This window comes from Anabrus simplex, chromosome 5, assembly GCF_040414725.1.
Source record: "Anabrus simplex isolate iqAnaSimp1 chromosome 5, ASM4041472v1, whole genome shotgun sequence".
NCBI classification, from domain to species: Eukaryota; Metazoa; Arthropoda; class Insecta; order Orthoptera; family Tettigoniidae; genus Anabrus; species Anabrus simplex.
The window spans coordinates 237518468-237536182 of NC_090269.1; the positions used below are offsets into that span (position 1 = coordinate 237518468).

The 17715-nt window shown below is 38.6% G+C and overlaps 1 protein-coding gene across 1 annotated transcript in view; it reads left to right on the top strand.

The window, feature by feature from the left end:
• Positions 1 to 17715, top strand: part of LOC136874463 (neogenin) — a 453251-nt gene that overhangs the window by 412768 nt on the left and 22768 nt on the right. Inside the window, exon 21 of the mRNA XM_068227813.1 lies at positions 13550 to 13645. Within this exon, the coding sequence (XP_068083914.1) occupies positions 13550 to 13645 (96 nt within the window). The remainder of the gene's footprint in view (positions 1 to 13549; positions 13646 to 17715) is intronic.

Consider the following 17715-nt stretch of genomic DNA (forward strand, 5'->3'; position numbering starts at 1 on the left):
CAACAAACTGTGAATAAGTTAGTCCGGGAAGGACAGCTGAATCAAAAAGTGATAGAACAAACTTTTTTCTCTGGGTACTGGATATGGTGCTGATAAAACCAGATGAGCTCTATAGGGAAACTGAAGTGATAGATGGGATCAGTGATCATAAAGCTATTTTTGACACAGTAAAAAACCAATGCAATAGAAAGGAAGGTTTAAAGTTGGATGTTACAGAGTCTCAAATGTTTGATAAAAGAGACATGTGGGAGTTGAAAAGAAAAGTGATTATGACTGATGGAAAATGGTAAATAAAAAAATTATGGGATGTGTTTAATATAATTATTGTTAATGAGTGTGTAAACAGGGAAGGGTGTTAAAGAATGATACTGACCCACTATATATAACTGAGAAGAGATTAAAGAAGAGGTTGCAGTTAGGAAAAAATAGTTAGGAATGGTTGTGGAAATAAGGAGAGATTGAAAATACTTATTAGGAAATTAAATTTAGCAAAAACATCAGCTAAAGATAATTATGGTGAACATAAAATTTGCAGTCATTTCAAAGTTAGGGAAAAATGGAAGTGCTGATTACGTGCTTTGAGGCAATAACAGGTTTCAGGAAGGACATTCCAGAGATCATTAATAAAGAAGGGGAGTGTGTATATAGAGAAGCAAAAATATTCAGTGTTGAGGTGGTGGTGGAAAAGTACCGTATTAAAACCAGAAATGCACAAGTTAGAGCAGTCAACAAGGAGAACAATGTTCCATAAATTCAGCAATGATGATTTGTTACAATTCCAAGGAATAACCTCCTTTTGTAGCAATAATCTCGAGAAAAGGGCTTTACATTATCAGTTTTTTTTCCCTCAAGATACATTAAATGTTACAAAAGAAATAAAAATCATTAAATGATGTTATAGGATTTGCTAAAACCTTATCCTTTTGCTTATGTTCAAAATATTAAACCAGGAAAGAATCTTGCCTACAACATGTAGAAGAAATCTTACAGCTTTAACTAAAATACACAACTATAAAAATGGCCTTGATAGAAGCCAATAACAGGAGAAAGAACATTGTTTGAATTATTCTTTTCTTCAACTGAGTTAAGGGATTTGTACCCTCAAAGGAGAATCTGCTGGAGAATGCTAGCCAAAAGGCCTAGTAGGCTGGGGAAATATCACGAACAAGAGATGTCATTTCACATGACAAGAAACCTGATGACCCATAGAGGCAAGCTAACAGTTTGAATGCAACTGGGTTGCAAGGAGAACGCGATGGAGAAATAGAAATAACCGTAGCAGATTCACAGAAATGTGGAGATCTTCATGTTTTGCTAACTGTCCAAGCTAGTTTCGGGTAAGCGATCATTTCAATCTGTAATTCCAGTATAATTGGTCCATTATTGGAAACTACAAATTTGCCAGCTAACTCATTCCTGATTGCCAGCATTTTGCCCCAGTGTGCCAATTTGAACTCATCAGTTGGTGATCAGCACACCTACTAAGACTCATACCTAGTGCATGTGGTAGAGGCCACTGCACAGGCTACTTGGAGCCTCAGCCAGTGCTAGTGCAAGACTTGGCTTCTTTTACAAAAATTGATGCCTGCTTGGTCATCAGGTGATACAGATTTCGATTTCCGTAGAGAACATGAAATATTTGTCCTGAATGAGTAAATTCATAATTCAAATATAATTGGTCCATTATTGGACATCATAAATTTTCTAGCTAACTCATTCTTGCTTGCAAGTGTTTTGCCCAAGTGTACCAATTTGTGCCCATCAGTTGGTAACTAGCATACCTACCAAGACACAAATTGGCACACTGGGCAAAACACTGGCAGCCAAGAATGAGTTAGCTGGAAAATTTATTATTTCCAATAACAGACCAATTATACTGAAATTAGGAATTTACTCATTCAGGACAAATATTTTAAGTTCCCTATGGGAATTGAATCTGTGGTATTTCAATCTGCGCAGCACAGATTCAGGATAGTTTTTTTTGCTGATATCCTTAAGATAAGATAAGTGAAGGGAAATTTTCTGCTGAAGACCAGCAGAGAATCATGCTCCCTGCAAAGTTTTTGGGACCCTGGTCACTGCTGCAGATGTGTAGTTGTGTGATCAGGCAATACTTACTCCAAAAGCTGCCTCTGTGGATCCGTGGTAGAGTGTCTGCCTCCGGATCCCAAGATAGCGGGTTCAAACCCGGCAGAGGTAGTCGGATTTTTGAAGGGCGGAAAAAAGTCCATTCGACACTCCATGTCGTACGATGTCGGCATGTAAAAGATCTCTGGTGATACATTTGGTATTCACCCGACAAAATTCATTAAATCTCAGCCATAGTCGCCCAAGAGAGATCCGGTTTACTCTGTCTGCCATCTAGTGGGCCTTGAGTAAAACGGAACATCGAAATTTGACGAGCAGACAGCCAGATGGCGTCAAATCGAAATGTCTGCACACGGTAGCTGAGGCCATACGATTATTATTATTATTACTTACTCCAAAGCATGAGCACGTGAACTCCATCAAGAATAGGATAATGGAGCTGTTACCCAGGGAGGGCACTACCTTCAACTCCATTGACTCCAAGCCATTAGCTATCCAATGGAATTATTAAATTTGTTAGAAATATCCAGGATTTCATACCACAAACTCCATCTTAAAGTGGGTGCACTGTTCATGTTGACACGCAGTTTGAATGCACCCAGACTATGTAACGAAACCAGATTGTTTATCAAAGCCATTGGTTTCACTATTATCAAGGGCTTTATTTTGACAGACTGTGACAAAGACCAGAGTATTTACATCCTGTGCATCCCACTAATACCATCAGACTTGCCATTCAACTTCAAGAGATGGCAGTTCCCTGTCAGATTGGTCTTAGCAATGTCAGTAAACAATTCGCAAGGTCAGACACTGATGGTAGCACGACTGCATATACAGAACCAGTGCTTCAGTCATGGCCAGCTTTATGTGGAGTATCGAATGGACCTAGCTGATATATTTATGTACCTGAGAAGAAGGTTGTAAATATTATCTACAAGAGCATGTTGTAAGACACATTTATACTGTACTTACAGGCCACTTTAATTTAAAGACTTTAATCCTCTCTCATAAATCTGTACAAAGAAATGGGTAGTATGAAATTAAAGTTGGAATTCAAGAAAACAAACTGGATCAAATATTCATTTGTAGGGACAGAAATTAGGGATTGGAGTAATTTATTTAGAGAAATGTTCGATAAATTTCTAAGTTATTTAAAATCGCCACTACAAATAAAGGCAAATATAATAATAATATAAACTAGGTAAACAGTCGGTAGGGACTTAGTGATAGCCCAAAATGAAGATCGATGATTGATTGATTGATGAATTGATTGATAGATCAATTGATGATTGACCCCTCCTTAACATAGAAGTTTACATAGAAATTAAAAGATTAGCACACAATAGGGTGGTATGGAGAGCTGCATCAAACCAGTCTGTGGACTGATAACTCTAATAATAACAACAACAACAACAACAATTGATCATTCACAGAAGTTTAATTAAAATCAGTCTTTTCCATCCCAAACAGTTTTCCTTGTTAATAGGTTTTATGATGAGTCCCTTCTCTGCAGAACTAATTTTAGTAAAATTATGAACTCTTTGTGCATGAGATAATACAGTACTGTATTATTCAACCAGATTATTAAAAGAAAGTTATTTTTAAAGTACAAATTTTGACATCAACTTGAGAAGATTACAAAGTGCGTGCAATTTTTTAAGGTTACCGTACATATTTCTCTGTTTTCTTTAACCCATTTTAGGCCCAAGTCAGACAAAAGTACAAAATTAAGCTCTTAATTTATTAAAAATTACATCACTCTCCAAAATTAATCCTGAAAGTAAAATACTTGCAACATGGGTTGTATCTTTGAACTACTGTCGGAGTGTTTGACATTATTCTTGGCATACTTTCCATTGATTTCACTTGATCAAAGCATGCCTAACAATCAAGAACAATCATGTGATCACTATCATCATATTTAAAGGCAGGAGACATAGTAGCACTTGATAAGCAACCATCATATCTGTAAAATGAAATGAAATGGCGTATGGCTTCTAGTTCCGGGAGTGTCCGAAGACATGTTCAGCTCGCCAGGTGGAGGTCTTTTGATTTGACGCCCATAAGCGACCTGCGCATTGTTTTTGAGGATGAAATGATGATTAGGAGATCATATACACCCAGCACCAGTGCCAGCCAAATTAACCAATGATAGTTAATATTCCCGACCCTGCCGGGAATCGAACCTGGGACCCCTGCGACCAAAGGCCAGGACGCTAACCATTTAGCCATGGAGCTGGACATCATATCTGTTGTCATACAGGTTGAGACCATCCATTAATCTCCTTCACTCTTTAGAGGAGGACTGTACTCAAACCAAAGCTTGTCATATTAATTACTGTACTGAATTGTCATATCAAAATATTTGTTTTTATTGTGACAATGTGTGTCAGTTCTATTTTTAATTAAATTGTTCCCTTCTTCAGATAAAATTCTTTTATATGTTTTCTTTTTCAGGTAGTTTATAAATTTGTTTATTCATACAGTACATTTATTTCAACAGACTGAAGAACCTAGCAGTCATAAATTAACTGAGTCAAAACTGAAAAGAACTGGCTTCAAATATTGCAAAAAGAAAATACATAATTCTGGTGCTGTAATTGTCATGGTAAAATGATAACAATATGTTAAGTCTTCAGAATAGTTCATTCATTGTTGTCTTAATTTCTGAAACTCAGTTAATGCTGTGTAGCAGACAATCATTGTGTATATGATCTCAAACATTCAGTCGAAATGAAATGGCGTATGCTTTTAGTGCTGGGAGTGTCCGAGGACATGTTCCACTTGCCAGATACAGGTCTTGTGATTTGACGCCCGAAGTCGACCTGCGCGTCGTGATGAGGGTGAAATGATGATGAAGATGACACATACACCCAGTCCCCATGCCAGCGAAATTGACCAATCATGGTTAAAATTCCCGACCCTGCCAGGAATTGAACCCAGGACCCCTGTGACCAAAGGCCAGCACGCTAACCATTTAGCCATGGAGCTGGACAAACATTCAGTTAAAATTTATTGATGTAATTGCATTTCGCATGTCCTATGAAATCAATCAATCAATCAATCAATCAATCAATCAATCAATCAATCAATCAATCAATCAATCAATCAATCAATCAATCAACTTTATTTATGGATGTCGCCCAGGTGGCATATTCCCTATCAATTGTTTTTCCAGTCTTCTTAGTTCAAAAGGAAATGGTCAATCAATTAGATCTTTATCCTAAGAGTGACTGATTTCAAAGTTTAGACTCCCATAGACTTCATACTTTCCTAATGACAAATTCTAAATAGAATTGTAGGGGAGGGTTGTGGAATGTCCTATTTAATTACTACTGACAGGGTCATGACATCCTCAAATGCTTTTATACATGGCAAAAATAGTTAAACACCACAATCCCTTGACCTAAGGGAGAGAAAATCCACTAAGGGCAGCTGCCCTAATACTAGGTAAACCACAAAAATTCAGCCTACGATTAATCCTTAAGGACAATTAGAAATTAAAACACGTTTAGTTAATTTTCATTTGATTTTTTAAATGTTCTAATATTCATTATTCTTCGGCAGCTACCCCCAGATGGATTCTGTTTATTGAAATTACTTCTATATTATGCAGATGATTTTACACAATTTGGAGTGAATCTCTCAAAATTGCAGTTGACATTTCTTGTAGAACAGTTGAACTCAACTTTTCCTTACTTCATCAGCAATGTGGATTCATTTTGCTGTCGTTATGATACCCTGTAGGCTTTTAATGAACAGGTATGGCAAAAATTGCTAGTTAACATAGCCTTTAGAAAGCACAACAGCGGAAATGAAGTATTTGATCATTCTGTATGATACCCTTTCTCCTCTGAGATAGTTACATGTACTATATTTGAAGTAGATGCAAGGCAACACAGTCTATTCTTTGGGCTGACATATTTGTGAGTTATAGCTTTTAGGTTTGCTTTGCTGCATTTATTTCTTGATTTTGGAAAGGGAGAATGCAGTCATTGTGGCTTCATATGAGGCTATTATCATGCTTAAAATGTGTTTTCTCAGTGCATGAAAATGCATGATGGTGTTCTGTTATTTATAATCATTTGCTCATATTCTAGCTGTAATTTTGGTTATGGAGTAAGACAGTCAGTCTTTACAAAGGAATTTTATATATGTACAGAAAACAAAATATTCTTATTGATATAATGAGATAGAAGCTTGTCTTTTCCATATAATAGATGGTTATATTCTTAAAGATATTGAGAATGAATCAAAGCATCATGCTTAATGAATTAGAAATTGACAAGTACCAGTAATCATTTTATATTATTAATATTATTATTATTATTATTATTATTATGTGCGTATGGACCCAATGGATCACGCAAAGCTCTAACAATTCTGTTTTCTGAGTTGCCAAACAGCTCTCATCCTTTCTCCGTGGATCCTTTTTCGTTCTTCTGTCCACTTTGCTCCAGTCTTCTTTTTCACTTCGTTCTCTGGTTGCACTTTCCATCCATTAATTTTTTTCCTATAAAGGTTTCTGTCCGCGGTGTCATTTGGGTTTATCTGGGCTTTTTCCAGATCCTTCTTCACTTCTAATACCCATGGAATATTTTTTAGATGTTCTATGTAGGTGAGAATCTTGTGTGTCAGTCTACTTGCCGGCAATCTGTGGACGTGCCCATAGAATTTCAGACGTCTTTTACGGATGTCTGCTGCAATGTTGGAATGCTCTTCTGTCTCTCTGCGTAACTTCAGTCTATATCCATCTTCTGTTTTTTGGGGGCCGAGAATTTTCCTCAGGATTCTCCTTTCTTCTTTTAAAATATTTTCTAGGTCACCTTTCCCGTTTAGTGTAAGGGTCTCACTGGCATATAAGACTTCGGGCTTTATTACTGTATTATAGTGTCTGATCTTTGCATGGCGGGACAAGCACTTTTTATTGTATATGTTGTGAACCCTACCGTAGGCTTTCCGAAATTTTTGTAGGCGAATTTTCTGGGCAACCTTCTCGCTTCCCGTTGGTTCAAGTATTTCTCCCAAGTACTTGAAGTGTGGTACTCGGTTGATTTGCCCATGTGCCATGTTCAAAGTTTGGATGTCAAGTTTTGAGCAGAAGAACTTGGTCTTTTCAAAGGAAATTTGTAGGCCAACCTTTCCAGCACATTCGCTAAGGGTTTCAATTTGTTTAACGGCTGTGAATACATCATCTGTAAGTATGGCCAGGTCATCTGCAAAAGCGAGGCATGATATCTCAATACCGTCTTTGGGTCGTCCTAGTCGTATGGGGCGCCAGTATCCCATGTCTTTCAATACCTTTTCCCACTCACGGATGACTTTGTCTAGGACGAGGTTGAAAAGAAGCGGAGATAAGCCGTCACCTTGTTGGACGCCAGTTTTAATCGGGAATGGTTCAGAGATCTCCCCCATGAATTTAACTTTGTAGATAGTGTCAGTGAGTGTTGCCTTGATGAGGTTGAGGGTCTTGGAATCAAGCCCCAGTTCCTCAAGAATAACGAAGAGAGACTGTCGATCAACCGAGTCGTACGCTTTCCTGAAGTCAACAAAAATGCAGATGACCGGTTTGTTCCTCAATACTTCTCTCTTTTTTTAACAAGCCTGAAGCCTCACTCTCTCTCTCTCTCTCTCTCCTTTTTTTTTTTTTTTTTTTTTTTTTTTTTTTTTTAACAAGCCTGAAGTTTTAAAACTTGTTACAGGAATTTGCCCTCCTTTTTCATATGTTAATGTAGCTACACTCTCATGTGCAAAAGCTGGGCTGAGTTACTCAGACAGTAGAGCACTGGCTTTCTGACACCAAATTGGTTGGTTCAGTGCTGGCTCACAAGGAGAGGCTGAGGTCACTGATTTTGTTCCAAATTTGGAAGGTTGTCAAAAATAAACAGATAAACAGGGTATGTGTCATTATTTAATGGGAATATGGCTCTTTAAATTTAATAGCCTTCATAGCTAGCAATAACAGTTGTGAAGTGGAGACCGGGAGTAGGATTACCATGGCCAAGAGCATCATGACTCAACTGTCTCATATTTAGAAGGATCACTCCATTTCAGTCAAGCTAAAGATGAGATTCTAGTTCAAACTCAGGTTTTCACTGTCTTCCTCTAAAGTGTTGAAACTTGGACCTTGTGAGCTACAGATATTGAAGAGAATCAATTCATTTGAAATGTGGTGATGGAGAAGAATGTTTTGCATTCCTTGGACAGTACTTCGTACCAGTGAGACCATGCTGAAGGAACTGAGTGTCAGTATCATGTTATCATCTGTGTGCCAGCAAAGAATTATTCTCCAGTTCTGTGGTCACATCATGCAGCACAGAGAAGGGAGCCTTGAGAAAATATAATTTTAGGAAATGTGCCTGGAAAGAGGGAGTGTGGATGAGCTGCTACATGCTGGACACTTTGCATAAAATGTGCCACCAAGAAATCCCTCGTACAAGCAACCCATTCAGCAGAAAACTGCAAAGGATGGAAATTGATACAAAAAATATCCTCAGAGATCAGAGACCCTGAGAATTGAGGGAATGATACGAGAAAGAAGATACCTGTTGGTAATTTATATGGAAGTATCTGTAGCACCATTGGTCTAGTGGTCAGCATCTCTGACCTCCATGCGACGGTCTCAGGTTCAAGGAGAACACCTCAGTTTTACTTTTTCTTCTCCCCTTCTGTTACCGGTATATCTTTTTTTTTTCTCCATGCTGACTAGGAAAGCAGAGATTAAGTACAAGCTGTATCCTGACAAACATGTTTATCATCCTTGGTTGAAGGTTAATTAGTAACTTTTCTCCCTACTTTCTGTACACTTTCAGCACAATAAGAAATTGTTTGTTATTCAATTTGAACATTCTGCTCTCTAACCATCTGATCCCTCACTCTGGAGTTTGTGAGTCACTGAATTATATGAAACAAAAAGTAAATACAGAACTTTCCATAATTTCAGCAGTCGTTACAAAAATACCACAGAGAGCAAGAATTTGTAAGCCATGAGTGAGAGGATGTAAACAGGTTTATGATGCAGCTTATATTTAATCTGTGCATTTCCTAGTTGTATGGACACTCGTATGGAAGTCAGAGACCCTGATCACTAGACTAGTGGTGCTACAGATACGTACACACAAATTGCAAGCAGGTATGCAGGCTGGTTAATTTTAAGGAACATTTCCTCATTAAATAAGGGCCAATGGCACATATCATTGGACATGTATCAGCTTTTCTTTTTAATGCATAGATCAGCCTACGAAAGTATGAATGAAATCGGCAACCCTAATGCTGTGGCCGCCCCTTGTCAGTCCAGCAGTACTTGAAAGTGCTTAAATACATGAGGCTCATGTAGGTAGATTTATTGAGGTGCAAAAGAACTCCTGAAGGACATCATTCCAGTCCCTCAGTGTCTCCAAGAGCCATAAAAGTAGTTAATGGGCCCCTAAAACTAACATCATTACCTTATGTAGGAAATAACTAATCTACTTTTTCTATCACTTGAACAGTAATATACTTATTTCATGTTGCACAAATATGGTTATTGCCTTAAAACTTCATATTTGCCTTTCCAAAAGCAAAACTAAGCGCATTGTATATACACTGAGTGGCCAAAAGTCAGGGGAAGGAGTGTGCCATGTATGACCCCTGAGCATTGCAGATAACTGCAGCGTAGCTGAGCAGTCTGTCGCAGACACCAGTGTCATGAAGATAGCAACACGTCGTCAGTAAACTGACTTTGAACGTGGTATGATCATCGGCGCACAGTGCATCGGTCATAGCATCACAGAGATTACACGCGAATTTGGGTTTCGGAGGTCAACAGTGTCTAGAGTGGATCTTAAAAATCACAGAGAGAATGTTACCACCCGCATAAACTACCACATGGGAAGACCACAGGTGTTTAAAGAACGGACATCACGTCACCTCCGCAGAACCATACTGTGCGCTCGACGGGCTACTGTAAGTCAGATCGCCACCCAATTGAATATTGGGAATCAGGAACCCAGTTCTACCAGGACTGTAAGGAGGCAACTGCACCGTGTAGGCTTCACCAGCCAACAACCAACTTGTGTCTCTTTGCTGACACCTCGACACAGAGCTCAACTACGTGCATGGGCATGCGAACATCGGCAGTGGACTATGGAACAGTGGCAGCGTGTGGTATGGTCCGATGAATTCTGGTTTCAGTTGTATCGAGCAGATGGGCGCGCAAGAGTTTGGCGTATGTCCCATGAAGCTATGGATCCTGCGTGTTAACAAGGTTGTATCTAGGTGGGAGGTGGCTCAGTTCTGGTCTGGGCAGTGTTCTCGTGGTCGCAATCAGGCCCCATTGCCTGGCTTAGGGGAGTGCTGACAGGTGCACAATATGTAGAGATTCTTTCAGATCATCTGCATCCCTTCTGGCCCTAGAGTACCCTGATGGAGATGCCATGTTTCAACAGGACAGTGCGCCATGTCACCGCTCTGTGGTGGTACGCAGGTGGTTGGAGGAGCACTTCAGTGAAGTTACAACCATGGATTGGCCCTCCAGATCCCCCAATCTTAATCCAGTCGGCTATTTATGAGATGCTGTCAGTACTGCTGTATGCTCCATGAATCCTGCTCCAACTACACAAGACAAATTGTGGATAGCAGTGCAAGATGCGTGGGTCCAGATCCCTCCAGAACGATACCAACACCTTGTAGAGCCGATGCCTCGCGGTATTGCTGCCGTTTTGAGGGCTCTTGGAGTAGCAACGCATTATTAACATCAAATTCAGTGTCTTCCAATGACTTCTGGCCACTTAGTATATAAAGGAACTGTATTATTGTATGAGGTACTATGAAGTTAAAGGGTGATCTCAGGGACAACATTTATGTGAGTTACCCTTCTATTCTTTTAATAACAAACATTGAAGTAAACTGTGCAAATATTATGAGTGATGTGTTTGCGAGTATGAAGGGTGACCCAGTAACTCTCCTCCTTGGATACGTAAGCATTTCAGAGTGCACCCACCTTTGGCTGCTCAAGCCAACGTGTGCCTAGTTCAACTGCTTACCAATAAGAACGCTGATTATTTGTATACATTGTCTGTAAATCATTCATCTGCTGAGTGGAGAGAGCAGTGACTATGTACAATGGCGAGTGTGAAAGAGAGTGTAGTGGACAGACTGCTTGGAAAAGAACAAGAAACTGGAAAATTGTTAAATATCAGTAGAAGGAAACAGAACGAAGCTCAGGATTACCATCCAGAAGTGCAAATAGAAATATGCCTACCTGCCAACTTGGACTGCCTTGTGGTTGCAGATGCTTTGAAAAGGTAGGAGTGGATAAGGTTAATGATATTTCTGACAAATTTTGGAAGCCGAGGGATCATGATTTGCAAAATGTCTACTTATCCAAGATTGTATAAGGATATAGACATTAAGAGATCCTATGTTAAAGGTCAGTCAAGCTGAATGTTAAGATGTATTTCACACATTATCACATGTTAAAGCCAGAGATTTCAGATCTTTCATAAAGCTTTTGACAGTGTACATAGTGTTACTTAGACTCCAGTAAAGATGTATGAGAATAATTCAGATGATGCACTTTTGGTCATAGCCTTTGCCCTAAAACAAGCCCAGCACGCCCCTGTTTTGGATATGGAATTGTTGGTACTTGTTTTAAGAGGGAAAAAAGGAACCAGCAAATAAAGTCTCAATAGTCTCTCAGAAGTTTTAGAACACATTTTGTCCCTCCTGACTGTCCCTAGCCATTACAGCCATGCAAACCATCCTCACTGCAAGTATCTCCTCGTTGGTCTCAACAAATGCTGTGTGTTGATTGGCTGAAAGAAAATTACCCTGAACTTCAGCCCATCGTAGAACATTTCTATCACAACCCATGTAACCAGGAATTTAATATTGAATTTGAACCTACCGGGCGAGTTGGCCGTGCGCGTAGAGGCGCGCGGCTGTGAGCTTGCATCCGGGAGATAGTAGGTTCGAATCCCACTATCGGCAGCCCTGAAGATGGTTTTCCGTGGTTTCCCATTTTCACACCAGGCAAATGCTGGGGCTGTACCTTAATTAAGGCCACGGCCGCTTCCTTCCAACTCCTAGGCCTTTCCTATCCCATCGTCGCCATAAGACCTATCTGTGTCGGTGCGACGTAAAGCCCCTAGCAAAAGAATTTGAACCTGTGGGGAGCAACACTTGCATACTGTGTGATAAAATAGACATTAAGGTCTAGAACCTGAAAAAATAGCAAACTGCTGAATATTGGAAAACTTGAATAAGAAAAGGTGAAAGCTGAATTTTTTCAGATTCCAATAAAGATGTACAGGAATAATTCAGGTGATGCACTTTTGGTCATAGCCTTTGACTTAGTTCTACAATTTTCTTTCCCCCTCAAAATATGTATTTGTTGTGTTCACCCTTTGTATTCGCAGTGCCTCATTGTTTTAAATTTTGGCTTAGGAAGAGAAATGAATACAAATGGGATACAATCTAAACATGAATGAGGGAAGTGAGGAGGTAAGAAGAACATATTCAGGATGGCTGTGGCCTGTGCTGGATTCTACCCTCAAGTATCGATAAAATAAATATTACCGGACTGAGTGGCTCAGACGGTTGAGGCACTGGCCTTCTGACCCCAACTTGGCAAGTTCGATCCTGGCTCAGTCCAGTGGCATTTGAAGGTGCTTTAATACGTCAGCCCCATGTCGGTAGATTTACTGGCACGTAAAAGAATTACTGCGGGACTAATCCGGCAACTTGGCGTTTCCGAAATGCATAAAAGTAGTTAGTGGGACTAAAGCAAATATTATTATTATTATTATTATTATTATTATTATTATTATTATTATTATTATTATTATTATTATTATTATTGAAATAAATAATTTTTTTTAAATGACCAAAATTAAGGTAGGCTCAGTTTCTCACACATCATCTTACTGTTAATGAAGGAGCCATGATTGTAGACTTCATTCTCAATTTCTTGTTCTTCTTTATAGCTCTGCACATGCAACTCCTTTCCATTTCACTGCCAGCATATAGCAGTTAAATTAGACATTTTATTTGCTTTGTTGCTACCTGTTGGTAAGCTCTGCCACAGATCTTCAAATATTTATGTATCACTGGATTTTTATTATACCCTGATCAAGATTATTTTAAACATGGTGTCTTTCTTAAGAAAACTCTATTAGTCTTTATTTGTATGATTATAATTGTAGACATACAAGGCCATCAGTTGTACAACTTACCATCTTATGTATAACAGTGAATGGTGATGATATTACAGAAGTATGTCTACTTAGAAGTTATTAATTATTTCATATACTGGCAGAAGACTGTGGTGTGGCATACCAAGATGTAAAATATACGTTTGCTGAACTGTTCTTGTTTTCTGTTTGCTGCTTGTTTCTCTTAGTTTATTATGTCTTCTCTTCTGTTCTTCTCCTTCCTCTCTCCTGTCATCCTTACACTGTTCATATGACATTTGGGTGGTCAGGTACCTCAAACGGTGAGGAGAAAACATCAACGGCCAGACGGGTGATCAAACCAAAGCCAATCTCACTGACGGGTGCCAGTCAACCATCCCGAGAATGTGAGTAAGGTGTCCAATATTGAACATTTCAGAGCCGCAGCTGTATTCTGCTGGCACATCTAGAAGAGTTTGTTGCCAACATTTCATCATCATCCAGAAGGCTTAGTCAAAGAGGAATTGTTGGTTGAAGCCAGTCACTTTGATGTATACAAACAATATTGTATGCTGAAATCTGCTACAATCTGGAGTTATGTGGAGTCATTCTTGTCATATTTCCAGGTTTTGTCAGGCTAATATTCTAGCATTACAAAGACAGAGGCTTTGTTTATATTCTTGTGAGTCACAAACTTTGACTGGAAATTAATATCTTTGCAGATTTTTGACAACTTTATTTTTAATTCATGTATAGGTTGGCTTTCTTTCTTGCCTGGATGGCATTTATACCACAAGAGAGACTTATATCTTGTGGTATAAATGCCTTTGATTGGAATTCATTAACAATTCAGTTCAATTTTCTAGAGTGTTGAGGTCAAACGCCAAGTTTTATTGAAGACTGTGGTATAGCAGATGATAGTTTTGCTACTGTGGATTTTGATTTTTCTGAGTACAAACATGTCATAATGTACATTTAACATAGGAATCATCAACCTGTCAGACAGAGCAGGCCACATTAGAAATTTCAAAAAAGCCTGCAGTTCACTGAGCTATACTGATTCATTTAGGATTGTAAGGTACCTTCCAGATTTGCAAGGAACCTTGTGCATTTGATACTTTATATAAAATCTCATGAAAACAGATATGCTTCTTCAGCCATCTGCCAGCAACAAGCGATATTTAAGTATTAGTGCTACCATTACAAGTAGATGACTGATGCAGTAGTTCATCCAAGTGTTCAGATACATCTCAAACTTTCTTGGTACCGGTACTTCGTTATTTTCATATAAATACAAGAGGATCTCATTCACAGTCAGCCCTGGTGGTGGTGGTGGTGGTGGTAGTGGTGATTATTGTTTTAAGAGGAAGTACAACTTGGCAATCACTGTCTATTAACACAAATCAGGGGGGAAAATGGAAGGGACCTGACACTTCAAAAAATGAAGATATCGGCCAAAGAAAGACAAGGGACACGAAGGGCATGAAAATGAAAGACTTCCTTGGCCTCGAATGTCAGGGTTGGAAAAGAACAAAAGTTGACCAAGGGAGGTTGAATAGGATAGATGAAAGTGAGGAGCCTGGTAAGTGGAAGCAATGCGAAGTCAACCCTGTACAGTGTAATATTCATGTAAAAGAGCATATACGTTCACTGTGTCAGCTATTGTCTCTTGTGGTGTTACATTGCCAGACTTTTTTCTTTAGCATGAGATAATAACCATACATGGCCATTTTAGAGTTAACGAGACTTTGAATATTTTCTCCATTACATTATCGTTTTTCAATTTTTCATTGTATTTAATCAGGACTGTTTTCTTTAAATTATATATCCTCAAGTAATTATTGTATTTACATATCATAAATTTGAGCTGAGTTTATTTATTGTTATAGGGTTTTATGTTCAGTATCAAATTCACAGCATTCCTAGTGAATCTGAAAAGCATCATACCATTCTAAATACCAAAATGTAGGTTAGTGACCTGTGGGTTTCATTGAAACTACTTTTTAATTTCTTTTTGGCCTTTTTTCTAATATCTTGGGTCGGCACTATGTGGCAATTTGGCCCAGTTTTATGGCCAGATGGTCTTCCTGACACCAACCCTATGTGGAGGAATGTATTCACTGTTGTGTGTTTTTTGTAGTGGTTAGTAATGTAGTATGTTGTGTGTACATGAGGAGATTTATATTAAGATGAACATGAAAACCCAGTCCCCAAACCAGAGGGATAAACCATACAAAGTTAAAATCTTTAGCCCAGCTGGGAATCGAATCCAGGGCCCTCCGAACCAAAGACCATGATACTGACTTTTCTGCTACATACCTCGACTATTTTTTATATAATTGAGTTTTAATGTAAGTAGTTACTTTTTCAAAATGTCCGGCGAGCCACGACAAAGTGTGTGACTTTTAGTGCCGGGATTGTCTGAGGACATGTTCGGCTTATCTGGTGCAAGTCTTTCTGAGGTAGGGAGATGGCGAAACCTGGTATTGGCTTATAGCCTACTCCCGTTGAAAAACACCAAGAGGTATGCTCAAGGCTTAAAGTCTCCATCCAACAGATAAATCACCACCAACAGCATTGTACACCCTCACCCCATATGAACACTGTGGAGAGATCTGGAACTGAATCCTGGGTTTTGGCATGCAATCTCATGATTGTCTACCACCACTTCTCCTACCTAGCCAGCCAACATTCTGATAACGAAAGTTTTTTCCACCAACAGGACTCAAACCAGCTAACCACTGTGTTATACCATATAGACTTGACACGTAAACAATCTTGGCCACCAGGTGGGCTTTTAAAACCAATAGTAGTTATTGACATATTGACAGATAATCATAATCGTTATCCATTCAAGAAAAATCAGGAACCTGTCCCATTTTAAGTTTGGGGAAGCATAATGTTACTGATACAATTGAAAGCTCCACTCAGTGTCTAGTTCACATGTACAGTATTAGCTGGTAATAGAAAAGCATGTTCCTCTGAATAGGAAGATGGTCTATTTTAGATTGGAATTACATTTAGCAAAGTGGTCATCATCAGAGGTCACAACTGATCGAAGCAGATTTTTAATTTCCATTGTGAACAGCGAATGAAGAACAGATCACTGTACTGATCACAAAAGTTCACTCTATCTAAATCAAGAGCAAATTCCTTTGGTGTGGAAGGATGAATATTGAATCACCACATTATTCAAATATGGTCATATCGATTGTTTACCGTACTGAAAGATTTTGATTCCAATGGAGTGAACTTCTGTGTTAAGCACTGAGACTCATTCTTCATTTGCTTCTTAAAGGAGAAAGTTAAAACTCTGCCTTGATGATTTTTTTGAACACTGATTATGACCACTTTCTAAAAACTCATTCGTATCTTGTATGGATCATTTTCCTATTCAGTGCCAGATACTTTTGGCACCACTCAAAGGTAAACTTTCTGCTGTTTCTCTGTGAACAAGGTTTTCCATTAGCAGCTGATATTATGCATGATTGTGAACCAAACATTGTGTGGCACTTTGAATGATATCAACAACATTGTGTTTTCTTGACTTTGAAGTAGTGTAGATTTCTCATAAATGGATGTCTGGAAACTGGCGTCATAGGAATTCGAGCAATACAGGAGCTGCTGTATGCAACCACAGATGACTGTACACTTCAACATTATAAATTGGGTTGTTCTAAATATTTCACCTCACATAGCCTGCTGGATGTTGACAACAAACTCTTCCTGGATATGATATAACAGCCTGGCACCCTGCTGCAGAAGACAGCATTGGGCAGGTTTTAGCTTCTGTACTGTGAGGTGTGTTTGTGTACTTGTATGCTTTTGGTGTTAAAATATTTCAGGGCTTTAAAAAAATGTAAACATTCCATGCTAAGGTAAGATTGATGTTTAAAGTTAAGGATTTTATATACTGTATTAACCCTTTGTACAAGTAATAGTATGTCAGAACTCTTCACACATATGTTTACACTAAATTCCATGTGGTTTATGGTGCATTTAAGTTTGTAGCAACTCTTGGGTATTATCATGTTTATAAATGTAGCAACTCTTGGGTAGTATCTTATCTATAAACTAGCAGTTCATGATCTTTGGAATAAACTTGGAATAGACCTTCGACATGCTTCATGAGATTTTCATACATGAGGAGATTGAGGAGGAACACAACTTGCTCAAGTCCTTTATAGCGAGAGAAAATTATAGCATGTAAAGGAAACTAGTATTGTCTATAAGAAGGTACCTTACTAGTGGAGAGTTGAAGTATGAGTATATTCCCGTCCATGTAAGGATTTTTATCTCGATTTCTCAAAATGTTGGACTGGAAGAAAATGACTGCAAAAATGAGGTTAAAACCAGTACTAAAGACAACTTACCAAATTAAACTCAGTATTAATGTTGCAGTCTGGAGTGACTCAGAAGAGGAATTGGGAGAGAGAATGCAAAACTGGAATGAGGAGTTCAAGAAATATGGTTTAAA